The sequence below is a fragment of the Coffea eugenioides genome, chromosome 5 (genome assembly GCF_003713205.1).
Source record: "Coffea eugenioides isolate CCC68of chromosome 5, Ceug_1.0, whole genome shotgun sequence".
NCBI classification, from domain to species: domain Eukaryota; kingdom Viridiplantae; phylum Streptophyta; class Magnoliopsida; order Gentianales; family Rubiaceae; genus Coffea; species Coffea eugenioides.
Genome location: NC_040039.1, coordinates 33,823,842 through 33,841,438, shown reverse-complemented (window position 1 = coordinate 33,841,438; position 17,597 = coordinate 33,823,842). Strand labels below are relative to the sequence as shown.

Genomic DNA, 17,597 nt, shown 5'->3' with positions numbered 1-17,597 from the left:
CTACCAACTCCACAGTTATTTTGGCGAGAGCTTTTCCAAATGATTGTATCATCTAGTAGGATTAGAGAATGCAAGAATGTGTCAAGCTTAGATGCATAAAGCAAATTAAAGTATATCCGAATCTTAAAATGAAGGAGGACGTCAAAGTTACCATGCACATTGTTTAACACAATCACCATAGATTTAGAAGGAAAAATATATAAGTTCTTCAGTCAATCCAACAAGTATGCAGCTTAAGCCTATCTAGAGTTTCTTCCGACCGCCAAAAATAGAATAATTCACTCAATATTTGGAGAAATGTCGAAACTGTATGAATATAAATCTTGTAAAACTTAAAAGAACTTGAATTGTAAAGCACTGAATTAATCAAGCATTTTTAGATTCTTAATTTAATAATTTAACTGAACATGACTTTAATACATTACCCTACTAATCCTCCCATACCCTGTCTCCATTTATCTTTTATCTTTGTAAACTAGTTATTCTTTCGAATTGATTAATGCCCAACATAATCAGAATCTGAAGAAGAGTCAATGAAAATAAAGAAATCTAAGAACCATTGGTTTTGTACTTGGTAGTGTAAATTTAATTCACTTGATGTAGCTGATGGTTGTCGTTTTTCTTCAATGCAATGCGATAGAAATTTCATCGATCAACTATATGTCTTTTCTTTCTCCCGAAAAGGCCAAAAAGATCTATGCACGAGAACCACCTCTATCAGTTTCTCAGATAGATACCTTTTGTAGTATTTCTAAAAAAAAACTAGGAAAAAGCACGTGTGATGCACGTGCATCTGGTGATGAGCTAACAAAAAACTTTCAGTTGAGAGCTCATGCACTTGAACAAATTAGTCATCATGAGCCAAGAATCACAGTCAGATGATTAGCCATCATGTGCTAAAAATTGCACCCCATACGGGTACAGTAATCACCGGCTAACGTTTTTGAGAGAAAGGTTATCTTGTCAAGTTATTGAGGAAGCTTTTTGTTCATTTCTGTACTTTAAGATTTCAATTAAAAATGAATCTATAAATATGTAGTAGTAATGAAGAATATGACTACAAAGCAGAAGAAGTTATGAGTTACAACTGATTTTGCTGTACAACATAATGAATCAGATGAAATTAGTATTTCAATCTGTAAATCAAGCCATAAAGGTCTCCTGAAAAAAACTTACTCTACTTGAATTAGAGTTTTTCCAAAAAATTTTTAGGGTTAATCGCACTTTATCCCCTTTAAGTATAGGTCGTTTCTCACTTTACCCCCCAACGTTTATTTTTCCTCAGTCTACCCCAAAAACTAACAGTCAACTCTAATGGATATAAACGGAATATTGAAAAGACAATAATATCCTTATGAAAATATTGAACAACCCAAAATATCCATATATGCTGGTTTATGAAATGCAAGTTTCCAAAATTACCCTGGAATAATGGAGGGAAATTTCCCTCCATCTGGCACGGGACGGAAAAAAAAAAAGACCAGCTCTTTATATATTCATTGTTGAATAAAAGACCAACTCTTAATGACTTTCGTCCATTATACTTACAGAGTACCCATTTTCCTTAAATACTAATTTATTTGTCGGCTAACATAAAAATAAACCCGTTGTTGAATAAAAGAGCCCCACTTTTCAAAGCTTTCGTTCATTATAAGAAAAGAGTACCGATTTTTCTTAAACAAAAATTTAGTTATCGGATATAATAAAAATTAACTCGTTGTTGAATAAAAAACTAGTTTTTTATGGCTTTCCTCCATTACAACAACATAGTACCCAATGTGCCTTAAATAGAAATTTATTTATCGAATAAAATAAAAATAAATTCGTTGTTGAATAAAAGACCAGTTCTTTATGCCTTTTGTCCATTATACTCACAGAATACCCAAGGTGCCTTAAATAGAAATTTATTTATCGGATAAAATAAATTTAAACCCATTGTTGAATAAAAGACCAGCTCTTTATGACTTTCGTCCATTATACTCACAGAGTACCCATTTTCCTTAAATACTAATTTATTTGTCGGATAACATAAAAATAAACCCGTTGTTGAATAAAAGAGCCCCACTTTTCAAAGCTTTCGTCCATTATAAGAATAGAGTACCCATTTTTCTTAAACAAAAATTTGGTTATCGGATATAATAAAACTTAACTCGTTGTTGAATAAAAAATAAGTTTTTTATGGCTTTCCTCCATTACAATAACATAGTACCCAAGGTGCCTTAAATAGAAATTTATTTATCGGATAAAATAAAAATAAACCCGTTATTGAATAAAAGACCAGCTCTTTATGCCTTTCGTCCATTATACTCACACAGTACCCAAGGTGCCTTAAATAGAAATTTACTTGTTGGTTAAAAATAAATTTAAACCCGTTGTTGAATAAAATACCAGTTCTTTATGACTTTCGTTCATTATACTCACACAGTGCCCATTTTCCTTAAATTCTAATTTATTTATCGGATAACATAAAAATAAACCCGTTGTTGAATAAAAGAGCCCCACATTTCACATTTACGGTTGCAATCCCCTCAACTTTTCCTATCCCCTTTCTGCTTAACTGCAACGCCCAACAGGTCTTTGGGTTCTAGGTCACAAAAGACCTTTACACGTGCCCATCCAACACATTTTCCCTACCGTTTGTGGCCACAATCACTTACACCTCCTATTCCCCCACCTTTCCACACCTCTTCTTTGACTAATAAACATATCGCAGCAACATCCCTGTTTCTAAGGCTTCATATCTGCTTTTCAATTTTTCATGCTCCCTTTGCAAGTACATTAGTTTCTCCTTTTGCTCCACCAGTCTAGATTGCAGCATTGCACTTACTTCTTTTGTTTTGCTACAAACTTCAGGATCTACCCATGAAAAGTGCCCACATGCACGTCGATTCTAAATAAAAAAAAAAAAGTTGTTTAAACTCTTTCTAACTTAGCCAAATTAAAGACAATATTAACAAATTATTAATGAAAAATTCTTACATTGTAATTTGAGCAGCCGTAAAATCTTCTTCCTGGATTTTCAAGTGTCCAAGAGGTGCACAATGGTGCTTCTTTACCACATCCACACATTTTTTGGGGTGATCTTTCAACATTATTTGAAGCACTTTGTGACATTTTATGATGCTTTTGGTTGACAAAGAGAAATTTTAGGAACTTTGGAATTTGCTAAAATGTATGAGAAAAATTGGCTGCAAAATACCACCTTTTATAGAACCCAACCAACAGCTAAAACCAACCAACGGCTCTTTGAGGGAAAAAGTAGGCTAAAAGCATCAGACACCATTGAGGGGCATTTTGGTCAGCTAAAACCAACGGCCCTTTTCGTATGGCAATTTCGAAATCTTGAAGTTTTTAACGGTACAATTGCTAACGGAGGGGGTAAACTGAGGAAAAACAAACGTTGGGGGGTAAAGTGAGAAACGGCCTATACTTAAAGGGGATAAAGTGCGATTAACCCAAATTTTTATCCCTACTGCAACTGTAGGCTACAGTGACATTAACTCAAAAGCTCCCCATAAAACAATCCAAAAACTCCCAAATACAACTCTTCTTTATCTACACACAAAATAAATAAATAAAAATAAAATACCACCCCCTTTCTTCCTTCACCATCACCCCCACCTCTTGCAACCACCACTCTCCACCTTCCACAGCCAACCTCCCTCTCTCCATCACCACTCCCCCACCCACTCCTTCTTCCTCCTCTCCCTTCCCCCTTCCTCTTTCCCCCTCCCTCCCTTTCCCTACCCTGCACCTGTGTAAAATGTCAATCATGTGAAAGCGTAAAAAGAGCACCTCTAGTTGAAAGAAAAAAGAAGTGATGAAGATCTTTGTGCCTCATAAAGTTAAATTTGACACGATGACAATAAGAAACAACTTTTAAAAAATTACAAAATTAAGATCGAGAAGCAAAATTTTTAGGAAAAGTAAATCTTGAAGAAGCTGACAACTGCAAGATTTTGCCAATAGACAAAAGTGTGTTATATATTTTCGTTTAGTTTTCACTACTACAAGAAGAATGATTTTTGAGTGCTGGTGAATGGATGGTAATCGAATTAAGATTTCCATGGCACGTAAAGCTATTATAACATGATAAAGTAAGAAAACAACTCCAAAAATTACAAAATCATATGAAGTATGATCTATTTTTACCTTGAAATTGCAGGCAAACTTGAAGAAGCTGAAAACCTTGAGACTCTGCCAATCCCTCCTCGCTCTCCCGAACAAAGAGTACGGTTGAAAGAATTGAATCCAAAAACAAGGACGTTTGAAGAATCTAACTCCAGACTTCAGGTTCTTTATTGCCTCTTAGATTTATTTCCTTTCAATATTTCTTGATTTTTTTCCTCAACGTTTTCTCTTAGTTACCATCTAAAATTTCACGTATACTATGCCTGATTTTCTGTTCATGCTTTCTTAGGAGACAGAGGCTGTCAAGAGAAGATCATTACCAAGAAAAATTGTATGTCATTTTGCTTCTTTGAGTTTCATTCTTCCAGATCTCGGGTTTTCACTATTATTTTTTATTTTTTACATGCATTTTTAATAGTTCTCGTGATACTTATTTGTCCTTTTTTTCTGACCTTCTACGACACCTATACTAACTTATGTAATTTTCTATTATGTATGGGAAAATTGTTTGGTGTATTTTTTGGTTGTTTTGGATTCATAGTCTATTCAAATTTTAGCACAATATCTTTGGTTAAAAACTTGGTGATTATTTTTGTGTAACATTTTATAACCTTCTTTTTTTCTCATTTGTTTCCATTTTGCATATAAACAATTTATTTTTCCTCCTATTTATTGTTGTTCACATTTCAGGGTGAAATTTATAGGGCTAATGGTTCGTTTAGTGCCGGTGAGTCTAAGCTTTGGACTTTTAGCATAGTTCAGCTTTGGACAGGTAATCTGTTACACTTTATTTAGAAAAATATCTTAGTCAAATAGATGTGCTTGTATACTAACAATTAGTAGATATCACTGTCGATTAAGTTACTGTTGATTATGAGAAAATGATTAAGTTTCTGTTGATTATTAAAGAATGGCGGTACGTTTTTGGAGCTTGTAAAAATTTTATTCAGGTGAGTCTTATTTTGAGTATTTTTTACGCCCTCATCTTCAAATGTTTTGATTATAAATGATAAACAGTTTTTTTCCAATTTTTGTTGCAAGAGAGGGTATTTGATGACAATCCTGATTTTTATGTCCTTTAGAATTGCCATCAGCACAAATCTCGTTGAAGGTCTGTTGCTTTCTCTTGTACTTAATTGTGTTTTGGTACATTTCAATGTCAAGTTAATAAGTTCGTTTTGTCCTTTCTTTTTTTTTTGAATATTTGGCTTATGTTTGAGGTACTATTGAGGTAGATTTAGCCCGAAGTTGAGAGTTATGGTCCCTTTTGTAATTTATCCCTCATTCTTCAACTAGTGGATTATGTTTATTAGATTTAATGACCCATGGTTTCTTTTTTTCTTTTTTTCAATTAATAAGACTTTTGTTTGTTAAATCTTTTGCATCTCAGGAAAGTATTGTTGTGTCACCAATTTTTTGTTCATCTGATTTTGCTTTTTTATGTTATTTTCCTTGCATGAAGAAAAATGACAACACCTACTTTCATTCTTTATGTTCTCTAGGGATATATACTTTTGAAGCTTTTTTTTTATTTTTTCTTTTTTGGCTAATAATGACATCGTTCTTTTGATTTCTGTCTCTCAGCTCTCAAATCCTTTGAATTTTTTCTTTTTGTCTTGCCATTGCTTTTGTATGAAGAAGATGAATTTATCAGGGTTTATCTGAAATAAAAGATGAACATTTTCAGTAAATAGATTCGTCGAAAAAAAACATAGGATATTCAAAATGCTATCTGGGTAATAATTTGAGTTAGTAATCAAGGTGCTCATACCTGATTACCACAATTTCTTTATTTGGATCCGCTGGAAGCCCCACATGTTCCTTTTGACTTTGTCCATTACTGAATAAAGTACATAAGACTTTCATTCAAAGCACATGGTACTGTCATGTTGGACATTCTTAAGAAACCTAAATGAGAAACACACTTGGCTTGAATGACTTAGTAAGTGTTAAAGGCTTTTACTTTAAGGTACTTTCTCATGGTCAATTTACTTTAAGGTACTTCCTTCGACCCTTATTACTCTATATTCAATTATGACTTATATACTTACAGAAAATCGTATGTGGAGTATTTAAAAACTTATAAATGTAAAATTTGAGTGTGAACTAAATTTAATTTTGTATGTATACCTTGCACTCGTCACTTGTTCATTCATGGCTATCTTCTCCACTACTCTTTCTAATCTCAGCTTGTGCAACATATTGCTTCTCATGGCTTTATCGTCGTTGCTCTGAAATTTTCGGTCCTATGGTTGATATAAAAAACTAATGCATCTTACTTATCACCCCTTTTTCCCCTATTCACTCTTCACATTCACGAGTTTTTGTGTTGGCTTCTAATACGCGATTATTACAGTAGCAATAACATTTCTACTACAGTTTGGATATTGGGGACCTTAGAATGTCTGCCTAAATCACCTACACATGAGAATGGACAATGACAACATTATGTTACAACTGGAATGCAATGATCATCTGGGCTTGGTTTAACCTACTGCCTGTTCCATTTTTGAGTTTCTTTCAGCTAGAACTGGAAACATATCTTATGATAATTGAAAAACTGCACGTAACATTTTTCAAACACATTGCATTTGCAGCAGTTAATACAGCATGGCAGGACCGGACAGAATAGAAACTAAGGATTATGGCCTCCTTGACATGTTAGATGATGATACTTCAGTGATTGGAGGTAAGGTCACACATTGTTTGCGTAAAAATGGGGAGTCCAGAGACCCCATGAGAAGATTTGTTGGAGGAATTATATTTTCTTTCACGAGAAATTACTTGGAAGCCAACTCCAGGAATTTGCAGGCCATTCGGGATGGACATCTAACAGCACCTGTAGAACTACAAAATGTCGAGTTTCTTGGATACAAGTTGATTGAAATACTTTTACAAAATGCAGCAGTTGTTGACGCAGATCGCTGCTATCTTAAATCGATGCATAGACAAATATTTTGGTGTAACAATATGTGAAGAATAGGTTGTCTTTAGTTAGATGTGAAATCTTATTGTTAGCCTACTTGTTTCAGAGGCACTCATTCTCATAGCTGTGTCAAGCATTTTACATGCAAGGAGGGGGAGACTATCATAAATCTTAATTATCTAATGCTCATATTCAAAAGATATATCTGGAAGAGCAAAGTCTTGTTTTCAACTAATGCAGCCCCTTATTAGGCTCAGAATTAACAAGTCATCATGCTGATGAATTGCCATGTCGTCACTGCGTCTGACATAGGCCAATCTCTGGTCAGCTACGCCACCTCTGCAACAATTCTTCACGTACTATAATTGAGTGCTATACTCAATTGCTTGAAATTGATGAAATAATTACCAACACCAATTGATAAGAGCACCCAAACAATAATTATAATTGACTCTTCTTTCCTTATTTCTTTATTAAGACGTCTAGTAATTTATTTTTATTAAAGTTCTTTAAAATAATACTACTGTAATCTAGAGACGACGGACTAGAGCCATTTATTGGTCCTTTCTGGGGCAAAATAAAGGAATAATGTGGTTTCTCTTTTGATATTGCTATCCAATGATTCCCAGTACATAGTATACTTTCATTGGTCTTTCATGAAATGTAATTAAATATCATAATTTACTTTTCTGTTGATTATTTGTGCAACATATCAAATGGCAAATTGCTAATTTGTTCATCTTCATATTTTCTTTCATCTTGAATACTAGATTCCCACATCTATGCAATTTTCTCAACTTCACTAAAACATCTCAATTTTTTCCTTTCCAGACTTTGCAACTGTCAAAATCAATAAGTGTATCTGGATTGGACAGAGGAAGAGTGATGCAATTTTGCAAAAACAAACTTATTGACCGCTGCCTGTCTTATCCATTTTAGATTATCACAGCAAAATTTATCGCGCAAATCCATGGAAGTTGTGCTCGTAGAGTAGAACTGGATGCATTATTAGTCTGGCTTTGTCATGGCTCGTGACATTGCTGAGTCGTTAAGCCAGCCCAAATCAACTAAAAAAATGATTTGAAACGAAATGCATGGCGATGGAAGACAGTTCACTATTACGAAATCTATAGAAAATTTTCCATTTTGGATTCCCTATATAAATTTAAATGTCGAAATTGGTAAGTCAACCCAGGATTTTTCCAATGTGTTTCCACAATGCAGCCGATAATATTTTCATGCATGACTAGAATTTATTGTAAATTAAGGAATATGTCTTTTTTTTTTAAGAATTTAAAGATGGGACATATCTAGCCAAAAATAGTTTTCGTGACACGGAATGAATCAAAGAAATTAAGAAAGTTTTCAATAACAAGACAATCTCTTGTCGGAACAATTTGAATTCTCGACAATTGAAAGGAAAATAGATATCGTGATGTGACTGGAATCTTATCACTTAATTGTTGTGACTACATTCCTACAATAAATGTATCAAAATTCTAGCGATATTAGCCTTTTAATTAGTTACTTATTGAAAACATAAATAGCTTGCTTTGCTTGTAAATGTAATTTTCTCTCTATCTTTTATCTTTTTCTTTTTTTTTTTTCAAACTATCATTCAGCCAAAAGCAGTAGTAATATTTTCCAGGGCTTTAAATGTCTTGCAAGCATGGAGTTGGACATCTTGCGCCTGTCACTATTACAAAGCCATCCAAATTTATTGAACTATGCTGGTTTTGAAGTTTGAAACTGTATTAAATCAAGAGACATATGGTTTATATTTCATTAACTTTGATAATACTTCTGCACTTTCACTTCAGCATCTACTCTACAATTAATGTTCCAGATTGAGTAACCAGAAGATAAATATGCTTCTTCTGAGTAATCTACACATGTGTGAACATTAATGATCAAACCGTACTTCATTCATTATTTTCATCTGGCAGGGATCATATACTAATTTACAAGCACAAAACTAAGAATATAATATAGATCTTGTCATATAGTATCAACTACAGTGTGAAATCTGTTATGATAATCTGTATACATGTACGTGTTGCAAGTTGACCATCATGATGGGAGAAAGGTTATTTCATAGAGCCCACAACTCAAGCCAAATTAAATAAAAATAAAAATAAAATCACCCTTTAGACAACTTCAACTTCGAAAACCACCAGCCTATTCTATCACTATGGACTCTTGTCACATTCACAAACACCACAAAGTCTGGATTTTTCACAAAGCAGGACAGCATTGAAGCCTAGAAACATGTTGCTCAGAATCCAAGAGCCAATTGTAAATTCTTCTGGGATATTCTTTGATTAAGGAATTCTTGTTAAAGATTAGGTATCTAGTTCGGAAGTAGGATAGTTTGGTTCGTGGCCTTGCATTATGGCGGCGCACGTACTGGGATAATGATTAAAAGATGCAAGCAAAAGTAAAGCAATTTGACCCTTCCCCTGAGGAAGAAACACATGAATGAACATTAGTTAAACAAAGGGACGGCTGTCCTGACTCCTGAGGTGTTCACTTGACCGGTGGGAGAAAATATCGCATACATTACAAATACATGTCTAAGCCTTAATCTGTACGATTAAATCATGCAAATGTGGTCTCACTTTTCTGCTATACCAATAAAAGTTAAGCGCCACATAATATTACCAAAGTTTTCTCGAGCCCGTGACTAGGCAGTAGACATGGAGGCTCTTAAGAGAGAAGGCTAAGTGTAGTGCACAGGAGATCAGAAACAAGAAAGAATCAAGAAGTGGAAAGATTTCGACAAGAAGTGGACAGGGTGCAAAGAAAGGCCACTAAATCAGAGTAGACATATAAAGACCAAATCTACGCATCATACACTAGATTATATATTCATTAACATTTTAGCCAATATCATCAGCTCTAAACCATAGTCGGCTCAATCTGCTGGAAAGATGAGACGCCACCACATCGCAATCAACACTTTGGTCTCTGTGAGAATTACTGCTGCATGTCTGTTTTGTTATGCTCAAATTCATCATGCTGGATAAAAATATAAGTTAGACTGTGTTTATAGAAATATCGAGATCATGGACAACTCAAAAAACCTTGAATAATTGACTATTACACGCTACAACACTTCGTGACAATATTAATTTTTTGTGACAACTTGTGTTATTGCCATCCTGTATACAATGCCTTTTAAGAGTTTAACTCCACCCAAATACACAGCAAAAATACTACAATACCACACTTCAAAATTCAAAAACTGAAAGTACAATTCTCAAAAACCCTCGTCCCTCCCCCCGGCCCAACCAAGCCCCAAAAATAAAAAACCCTGAAACTCACTGGATTTCCGCCCTTCCGCATACCTTCCGCTCCCACAAAGTCCCCAACCCTTCTCATCCCTGGTCGTCATGCAAGACTGCAACTTTTACTGGTTCTCCAAGCAAATCTTTTCTCCTCCAAAACCAAAAACTCTGCTCCATCAAGAAAACGAGAAAACTGGCCGTTAATGCAAACATGAAACACCTCTCTATCTTGCAATCCAATCCCACACAACCCCACCCCTGCATTCCCCGCGTGGGACGCCGAAATCCCACAAAATGAATAAAGAAAACTGTGAAAAATCTAATTTTTACAAGTTATGTACAGCTCATTCACTACTCAATATTCATTTCCCTTTTCTCTAGCTCTTATCCACCCATCCATTTCGGAAGGAATATATACGCACATAATCATGTATCCTACTTGCCTAAGAGAGGGAAAAAAAAAAAAAAGAAATAAAACCCACTATAAAAAAAGCGGGAAAAGAAAGGAAATCCCAATTCTCTCTCACACACCTAACACACAGAAAATCACAGTTTAGCTATTACTACTAGTATCTGTCTATACAGCGGCGCACATACATCACACACACACTCTCCTTTTCAACGCTCTCTCCCCTTCATCAGATCTCTCGGACGTATTCTTCTTTGGAGATGTGTGCTCTTTGAGCAGATTTTCCCAAAACCCCAAGAGCTCCTCACCCCATAACCCCTTCTCCTCCCCATTGGAATCCATCGCAACAAAAGTATTCATGTTTATTTAATATATACTCATGTATGACGCAACTGGTTGGAAATCGATTTGTTTTTTACCTTCTTTTTTGTTGTTTTCTCACCGTTTCGCCCTGAATTTTCTGATCCAAAGCCCTGTTTTTTCTTGCTTGTTTTTTGTGTAACGGAACTTGGGATTCTTGATAAAAGTCCTTGGAAATGGAGGATACTGATACTGCTAATACGATGAAGATGACGTTGTTTAGTGAAGAAGAGGTGAGGGACATTTACGGGTTGAAATGGGGCTGCGGCGGTGGTGGTAGCGATGACGATGACTACATAGAGGTGTCGTGTGGCTGCACCAGCCATCGATATGGGGATGCCGCAGGTCGACTTCGGGTTTTCTCTTCTGGTTTTCTTGAAATCAGCTGTGAATGCTTCCCTGGTTGTAAGGAAGGTCTATCCCTTCAATCCATCCTCCATCCTTCCTTGGAACTCTTGGATATGTACTCTTATGTACAGCATAGGAGTTTATATCTTGATCCCGTATGGGATATGGGATTTTGTTGAATGCATGCAATATAGGTTATTTTGTGCGTAAATTTTATAAGGGGATCTGTTTTATTTACTGTATGACACAATAAAATGGATGGTTTTAGTGGGATTTTGTAGATGGTATGAATGTTAATTTGTCTGGGAGGGTTTGAGTTTTGATCAGTTATCTTAGTTCAGTATCAGACTCCTTTGAGTCCCTTCTGCGGTGGTATTCGTCTGTTCAAGTTTGAACTGAAGGATTGTAATTTTTGTTGTTTGTTAGGATGAATGTTACACTGAGAACTATGTTGAAGGTAAGGAACCAAGCTATACTGTATTTGTTTACGTGATAATGGTTGCATTTGAGCTATTTTTCGTGTCAATTTTAGATTTTTTTGAGGCAGAGTTCTGGTCTTGTGGTCGGAACAATCTTGTGGTGGAATGTTCATGTATATTTTTAGTGCGAGGGGATTTACTTAACTTTTGTTCACGATTGGCTCTTTTCACATTTATGGCTATGTCATGGTTTGTTGTGTTCTTATAAAGCTTTTGTTAGGTCTTAGATTACTGTCTGTGTACTATATAATCTATGCATTTGTATTACTAAGTATGCATCTTCTCTAATTGAAGTTTTGCGGACTTGTCCTCCTGATGTATAACATGTTGCTGCACATTGCATTTTGTACTTTGTGTACGCTTGATCAGGTTTTCTGACAGTATATTCTTCTACATGTTAAGAGTCTTGTTCTTGGAACTGTGGCTTGGAATGGCCATCTTTTGAAGTTTACTGATTCGTAATTAGACTTGCATTTCATTTAGCCATCTCAAGTAATTCTATTTGGATAAATTTGACTACCTGCTTTTACTCAAAATGAAAAAAAAAAAACTGGTAGCGAGAACTGTCTGCTGTAATAATTAAAATGGCTGCCTCAAATTGTTTCATGGTTATACAGCTTAAATTCAGTCATTCAGTGCAGTTATGTCATATATGCTTCTCATTCTTTAACTTTTCCATCAGTAGCTATTGTTGATTCTATAGTTTTTGGTATGCATTTAAATATACTCCTTTGCCTGCTGATAATATCTGTTATAGCTATGGTTTATGTTCTCCATTATGTCATTTTTGTTGTCTTCACTTTTGGTGGTACACTTTTGGTTATAGCTGTGGTTTACTTTTGCTTTCAGTCACTTTTGGTTATAGTTATAGTTTACTATTGCCTTCTAATAGTATCTGCATCTTGTTATTAGACAAGCTGACACCAGCTGCATTTGAGCAACATTCTGGAAGAGAAACATCTAGGAAATGGAAGAATAATATCTGGGTTATTGTTGATGGGTACAAAATGCCCTTGTACAAGACAGCATTGCTCAAATATTACAATCAAGCATCAAAAAGTGGTAATGGTTCAAGCAGATCACGCAATGTGAAAGTCCATCGTGACGAGTTTGTTAGATGCAGAGAATGCAATAAAGAGCGCAGGTTCCGTCTCCGCAACAGAGAGGAATGCCGCAGTTACCATGATGCTTTGGCAGATTTAAATTGGAAATGCTCTGACATGCCTCATGATGAGTATGCTCGACACAATTATAGATCTGTAGCTCTAATACTTGCATCAATTTTTAGTTAAAGAGCACTTGTCAAACCTGGTTCTACCGCCCTCCTCATCCTCTCCTCTATCCATCTATTGTTGCCATTATTTAGTAGGAAAAAGCATGGCTCAATTCTTACGGCATTTTTCAGAAAGTAAATATTATTCAGTGTTGAAAATCTTTCAACTTGTCTTTGTTTTTGTAGTGCTAAAAATTAACCAATGAGTAGCATGTTTCTTCCATTTCCGTCCACTTAGTATAAATACAATGCACCTTTTCACATCTATCATCACCTAGAAATAGCGAGACTATGGGTGATGCATATTAGTTCATGACCATAGACCTGTGTGTTTTTGTGGTTGAACTCTTTGGTCTAGCGGCTAAGTTGTTCATAGAGTGTTTATATGCGAATATTGGGAAGACTGGGATTTATTAAGGGAAATTTAAAGATGCTATGTGGACAATCACATAGTTGAGATGCTAACACATAGAAACTAACATCTAGCTTGTGATTCGATTAACTTTTATCTCTTTTTAAAGACTGGATGAATCTTGGTCGAAAAGGACAGGAACTGATGCTGTTTTACTCCTAGCTTCTGGTTTTCCTTTTAGGAAAAATGGGTAACTCCCTGAAAGGCCAACATGGTATAAGCTTGTATGTTTTCTTTGGGGCTAACTGAGATTTTGTATTTGAGGATTATATCCATAGATTGGCCAAATTGAATGAGTTATGAATCAGGAAGGTGAAAATGTGATAACCTCACATATTAAATGTGGTCAAGGAAACAAATATTTGCTGGTTGGGGCGTAGCCCTTTTGGAGGTTAACTCGTACCTTTGAAGCTTTTTCACCTAGTTTGGATGCTAAATGTTTTTATATCCCACTAAAAAATCAGTGTAGTTTGGAAATGCTTCTAAACTAAATTAATTACTGGATTTTTCTTTTGACTATGAAATTTGCCTGCCCACAGACAGCTGTCGCATCTAATTGTGAATTAATGTTCTCTCAACTTTAATGCTCTCTGTTCATTCTCTTGTGAAAAAATATGTGTCATTTTAGTTTCGTTTTCTGATTTTTCATGATTGCATGTATGACAAATTTTTTACGATGATGTATCCAATATAGGCATGGCGCTGTCCAAATTTGAGATCTAAAAGTCCTCTTTTTAGTTGACCTTCCAAGAAAAAGTGGGCAGATTTTTTTGTTGACCAGGAATTCTGGATTCCTCAGTGATAGTTAGCACTGACTGTGTAGTTCCCTCAAGTCTTTACTTGAAATTGTAAATGTTTTGTTCATCTATAAAATCACTTATCGTTTCGAAAAAAAAAAAAAGAAAAAGTGGGCAGAGATATTATGGGGACGTATTGGGGCTTCATTAGATGTAACCCTTGCCTCTCTTTAACCGTTCATGATGGAGCAATTACACTTGAACATATGTATAGGACTCTGATAGGATATATATACTGGTGATGTAGATATAAATGTGTTTATTTCTGATGATCTAAGTGTAGGTTAAAAAGATCTTAACAAAGTTCTCATAAACCGATTTTCAAGTAGTTAAATGGAAAACATTTATGCTTGTGTACCTGATGCATATTGATGTTTATGTGCATTTTTTTTTTTTTTTGTTGGTGTTATGAATGCTAATCAATGTGCATACTTGTGTTCGTAACCTATATCCCAGGGTTAACTGTGACGATGACGAAGAAAGAGCAAGTCGCAGGATCTACAGGGGCTGTTCCCAATCTTCAACATGCAAGGGTTGCACCTCTTGTGTCTGTTTCGGTTGTGAAATCTGTAGGTTCTCAGACTGCAGCTGCCAGACTTGCTCTGATTTCACTAGGAATGCAGAAGCTTAAGTTAGCAATATCACCAATACATCCCTTCTCAAATGCTTTCATTTCCCTTTTGTTTGGTAGATGTTCTACCCATCATTTCTTAATTAAACCTAAGCTGATATTCCCAGAAAGCTCTCTGACATTCTCTTAGATCAAATTTAAATTTCAGTCTTCAGCACATGTTGCTGTGTTTTAAAGTATTATAAAATAACCGCAACGGATCTTCTGTCCTACACCCTGTGCCACTCTCTGTCCCACTTTTTATTATATTGCTATTTCTCTTAGATAAACATCATGTTTTAATTCTTTTTTGTTTTCTTAAGATTCAATAACTATTAATTAAGTAAAAAATAAATACAACAGCTTCAAAAAAGTAATATATAATAGAAAATTAAAAAATACAGCAGAAAATTCATAAAAAATTTGAATTTTCTGCTGTATTTTTTAATTTTCTATTATATATTACTTTTTTGAAGCTGTTGTATTTATTTTTTACTTAATTAATAGTTATTGGATCTTAAGGAAACAAAAAAGAATTAAAACATGATGTTTATGAAGGAGAAATAGCAATATAATAAAAAGTGGGATAGAGAGTGGCACAGGGTGTGAGACAGAAGATCCGTTGCGTAAAATAACTCCGTTGCTCACCATACTATAATTAAGAGGAAAATTGATTATTTATTTCTTGTTTGCATTTCATCATGTTATTTTATGTTTAAAACTACCCTCTTCCCAGCTGTTTATGACCACTGTAAAAGCTAGACTTCAAGCACTAGAGTGATAAATTGCTGAAGCATGATATGTAATGCTAGCTCAAGGCACCAGGCATGCCTAATTGAAGGCTTAATCTATTGCTTCATCTGCAATATTTTGCTGTTGCTGTTGGCCAAGGAAAAGCCTTGTAAGGCTACTGGCTCCAATCTACTTGTACTTCAAATTGACATAGAATATATCTTGTTCTTTCTTCAGTGAGTTCCTCTGCTTATATGGGGGGTACTTAAGAATTTAAACAACGTTATGATCTCTCACCAGCAAATAGTTCACTAAATTTCTCCATTTCTGTTTACAACAAAAAACAAGTTCTATTTCTTGTTGTTCTAACTTGAAGTAAACCCGGTTTGGGTATCTCCACGGAAGGCACTTGAAAGGTTTTTGTTGCCTTCATTCCTAGTGAGTACCGAGTATCTCAATTCCAGACAAGGATTTTCAGTTTTGAAAGGCTTTTGCTTAACAAGCAAAACCATATCAGATCCTGCAGAACACAAACCAATTGTGAATTAACTAGAATTTCAAATTCCTTTCCACATTCAGTCGAGCTACATTTTTGTTAATGAACTCTTTGTGGTTTGCACTTTGCAGGCAATCAAAGTGAGCTTCCCATTTACATATAATATAAGAAGGAGACATACTTAAACATTTCATGTAAAATATTTTGAAATCTAAGAATTGTCAAAGCATCCCATGGTGGACGAATTTGTTATGTACTGAAAGCCAGACCATTACATGCTCTTCGAATCTCATAGATGATGATGAACTTATCCAATGTGACATTTGGCAATCATGTGAGCGCTTCGCTTAATATGAGTCAATAGTTTGTACTTCTACCAATGGCCAATTTGTACTTCGCTTAATATTAGCAATGTTTTCTGTTTCGACCTCCCCTCCCCCCAAGGCTCTAACCAAAAAAAAAAAAAAACCTTTCTTTTCGAAATTATATAATGCAATTCATTTGTGAAAAGATAATTCAAATTCAGTCTGTTATTGCTTGTACAAGTATTCACAAGGGTAGGAAGTCCACAGCTAGAGAGTCATTAAAGTACTGATGAATTCTCAAGTTGGTACGTATTGCACTACAAACAACACAGAGGACGCCATCATTCGGCCATAGCAAGACTATGTTCCAAGCTGACACTTTAATAACCAAGTAGCAACTGCAGCACACGCAACTAAGCCAATTAACAAAGCCGCGAAATCAATCAACGAACTGAACTTAGCCATGTTGTTTCCTGCTCCTTCCACCACCAAATTGACCACGACCCCTACGATTTGGTTTTCTACATCCACGTTATGCTTACCATGTCTAAAGCTTTGGTATGTGTCCCGTTTGCCAGTAAAAGATGCAAGTTACTGTGGTTCATAATGATGCATTGTCTCAGACAAGTTTGCTGGAGCTGCTTGATCTCCGACGTTTATGGGGAGGGAGGCCTGTTGACCTGGTGTAGTCAATCCAATTGGTGAACGGCGACTCGAGCTTCAGCATGTGTCCTGATTATCCAGCAGTCCGCCCTTTCTCAATTGGTACTTACTTTTAAACGAGATGGGTTAGAGTCATAGGTTTGAGAGCTCGTGAGGATTGGACGCTTTTCGCACCCGCATACACATGCACGCACATACACATACATATATATAATTGGATTTGGATATATTTGCATCAATCCATTTACACTCCTTTAATGAATAGATATGAATATATCTAATTTTCCATTTTGCTGAGTCTAGCATTGTCTATGGAATCGAACGAAAAATTGTAATTGCTCATTAACATCTACTTTCTCCTAGCTACCC

The 17,597-nt window shown here is 35.3% G+C and overlaps 1 protein-coding gene and 1 long non-coding RNA gene across 2 annotated transcripts; both read left to right on the top strand.

Moving 5' to 3' along the window:
* Positions 1-4,201: 4,201 nt before the first annotated feature.
* LOC113769922 lies at positions 4,202-4,957 on the top strand. The gene is made up of 3 exons (XR_003468352.1): positions 4,202-4,293; positions 4,421-4,462; positions 4,822-4,957. It is a non-coding gene; the product is annotated as an uncharacterized LOC113769922 (long non-coding RNA).
* Positions 4,958-11,289: 6,332 nt separating this feature from the next.
* On the top strand, positions 11,290-15,053 carry LOC113771422 (protein ULTRAPETALA 1-like). The gene is made up of 3 exons (XM_027316002.1): positions 11,290-11,527; positions 12,853-13,174; positions 14,879-15,053. The coding sequence occupies exons 1-3, from the start codon at positions 11,290-11,292 to the stop codon at positions 15,051-15,053; spliced, it is 735 nt and encodes a 244-aa protein (XP_027171803.1).
* Positions 15,054-17,597: the final 2,544 nt, after the last annotated feature.

Coding starts and splice junctions, on each gene's coding strand:
- LOC113771422 (XM_027316002.1), top strand. CDS start 11,290: ATGGAGGATACTGATACTGCTAATACGATGAAGATGACGTTGTTTAGT. Junction 11,528..12,852: donor CTTCCCTGGTTGTAAGGAAG/GTCTATCCCTTC, acceptor TCTTGTTATTAG/ACAAGCTGACACCAGCTGCA. Junction 13,175..14,878: donor TCTGACATGCCTCATGATGA/GTATGCTCGACA, acceptor CCTATATCCCAG/GGTTAACTGTGACGATGACG.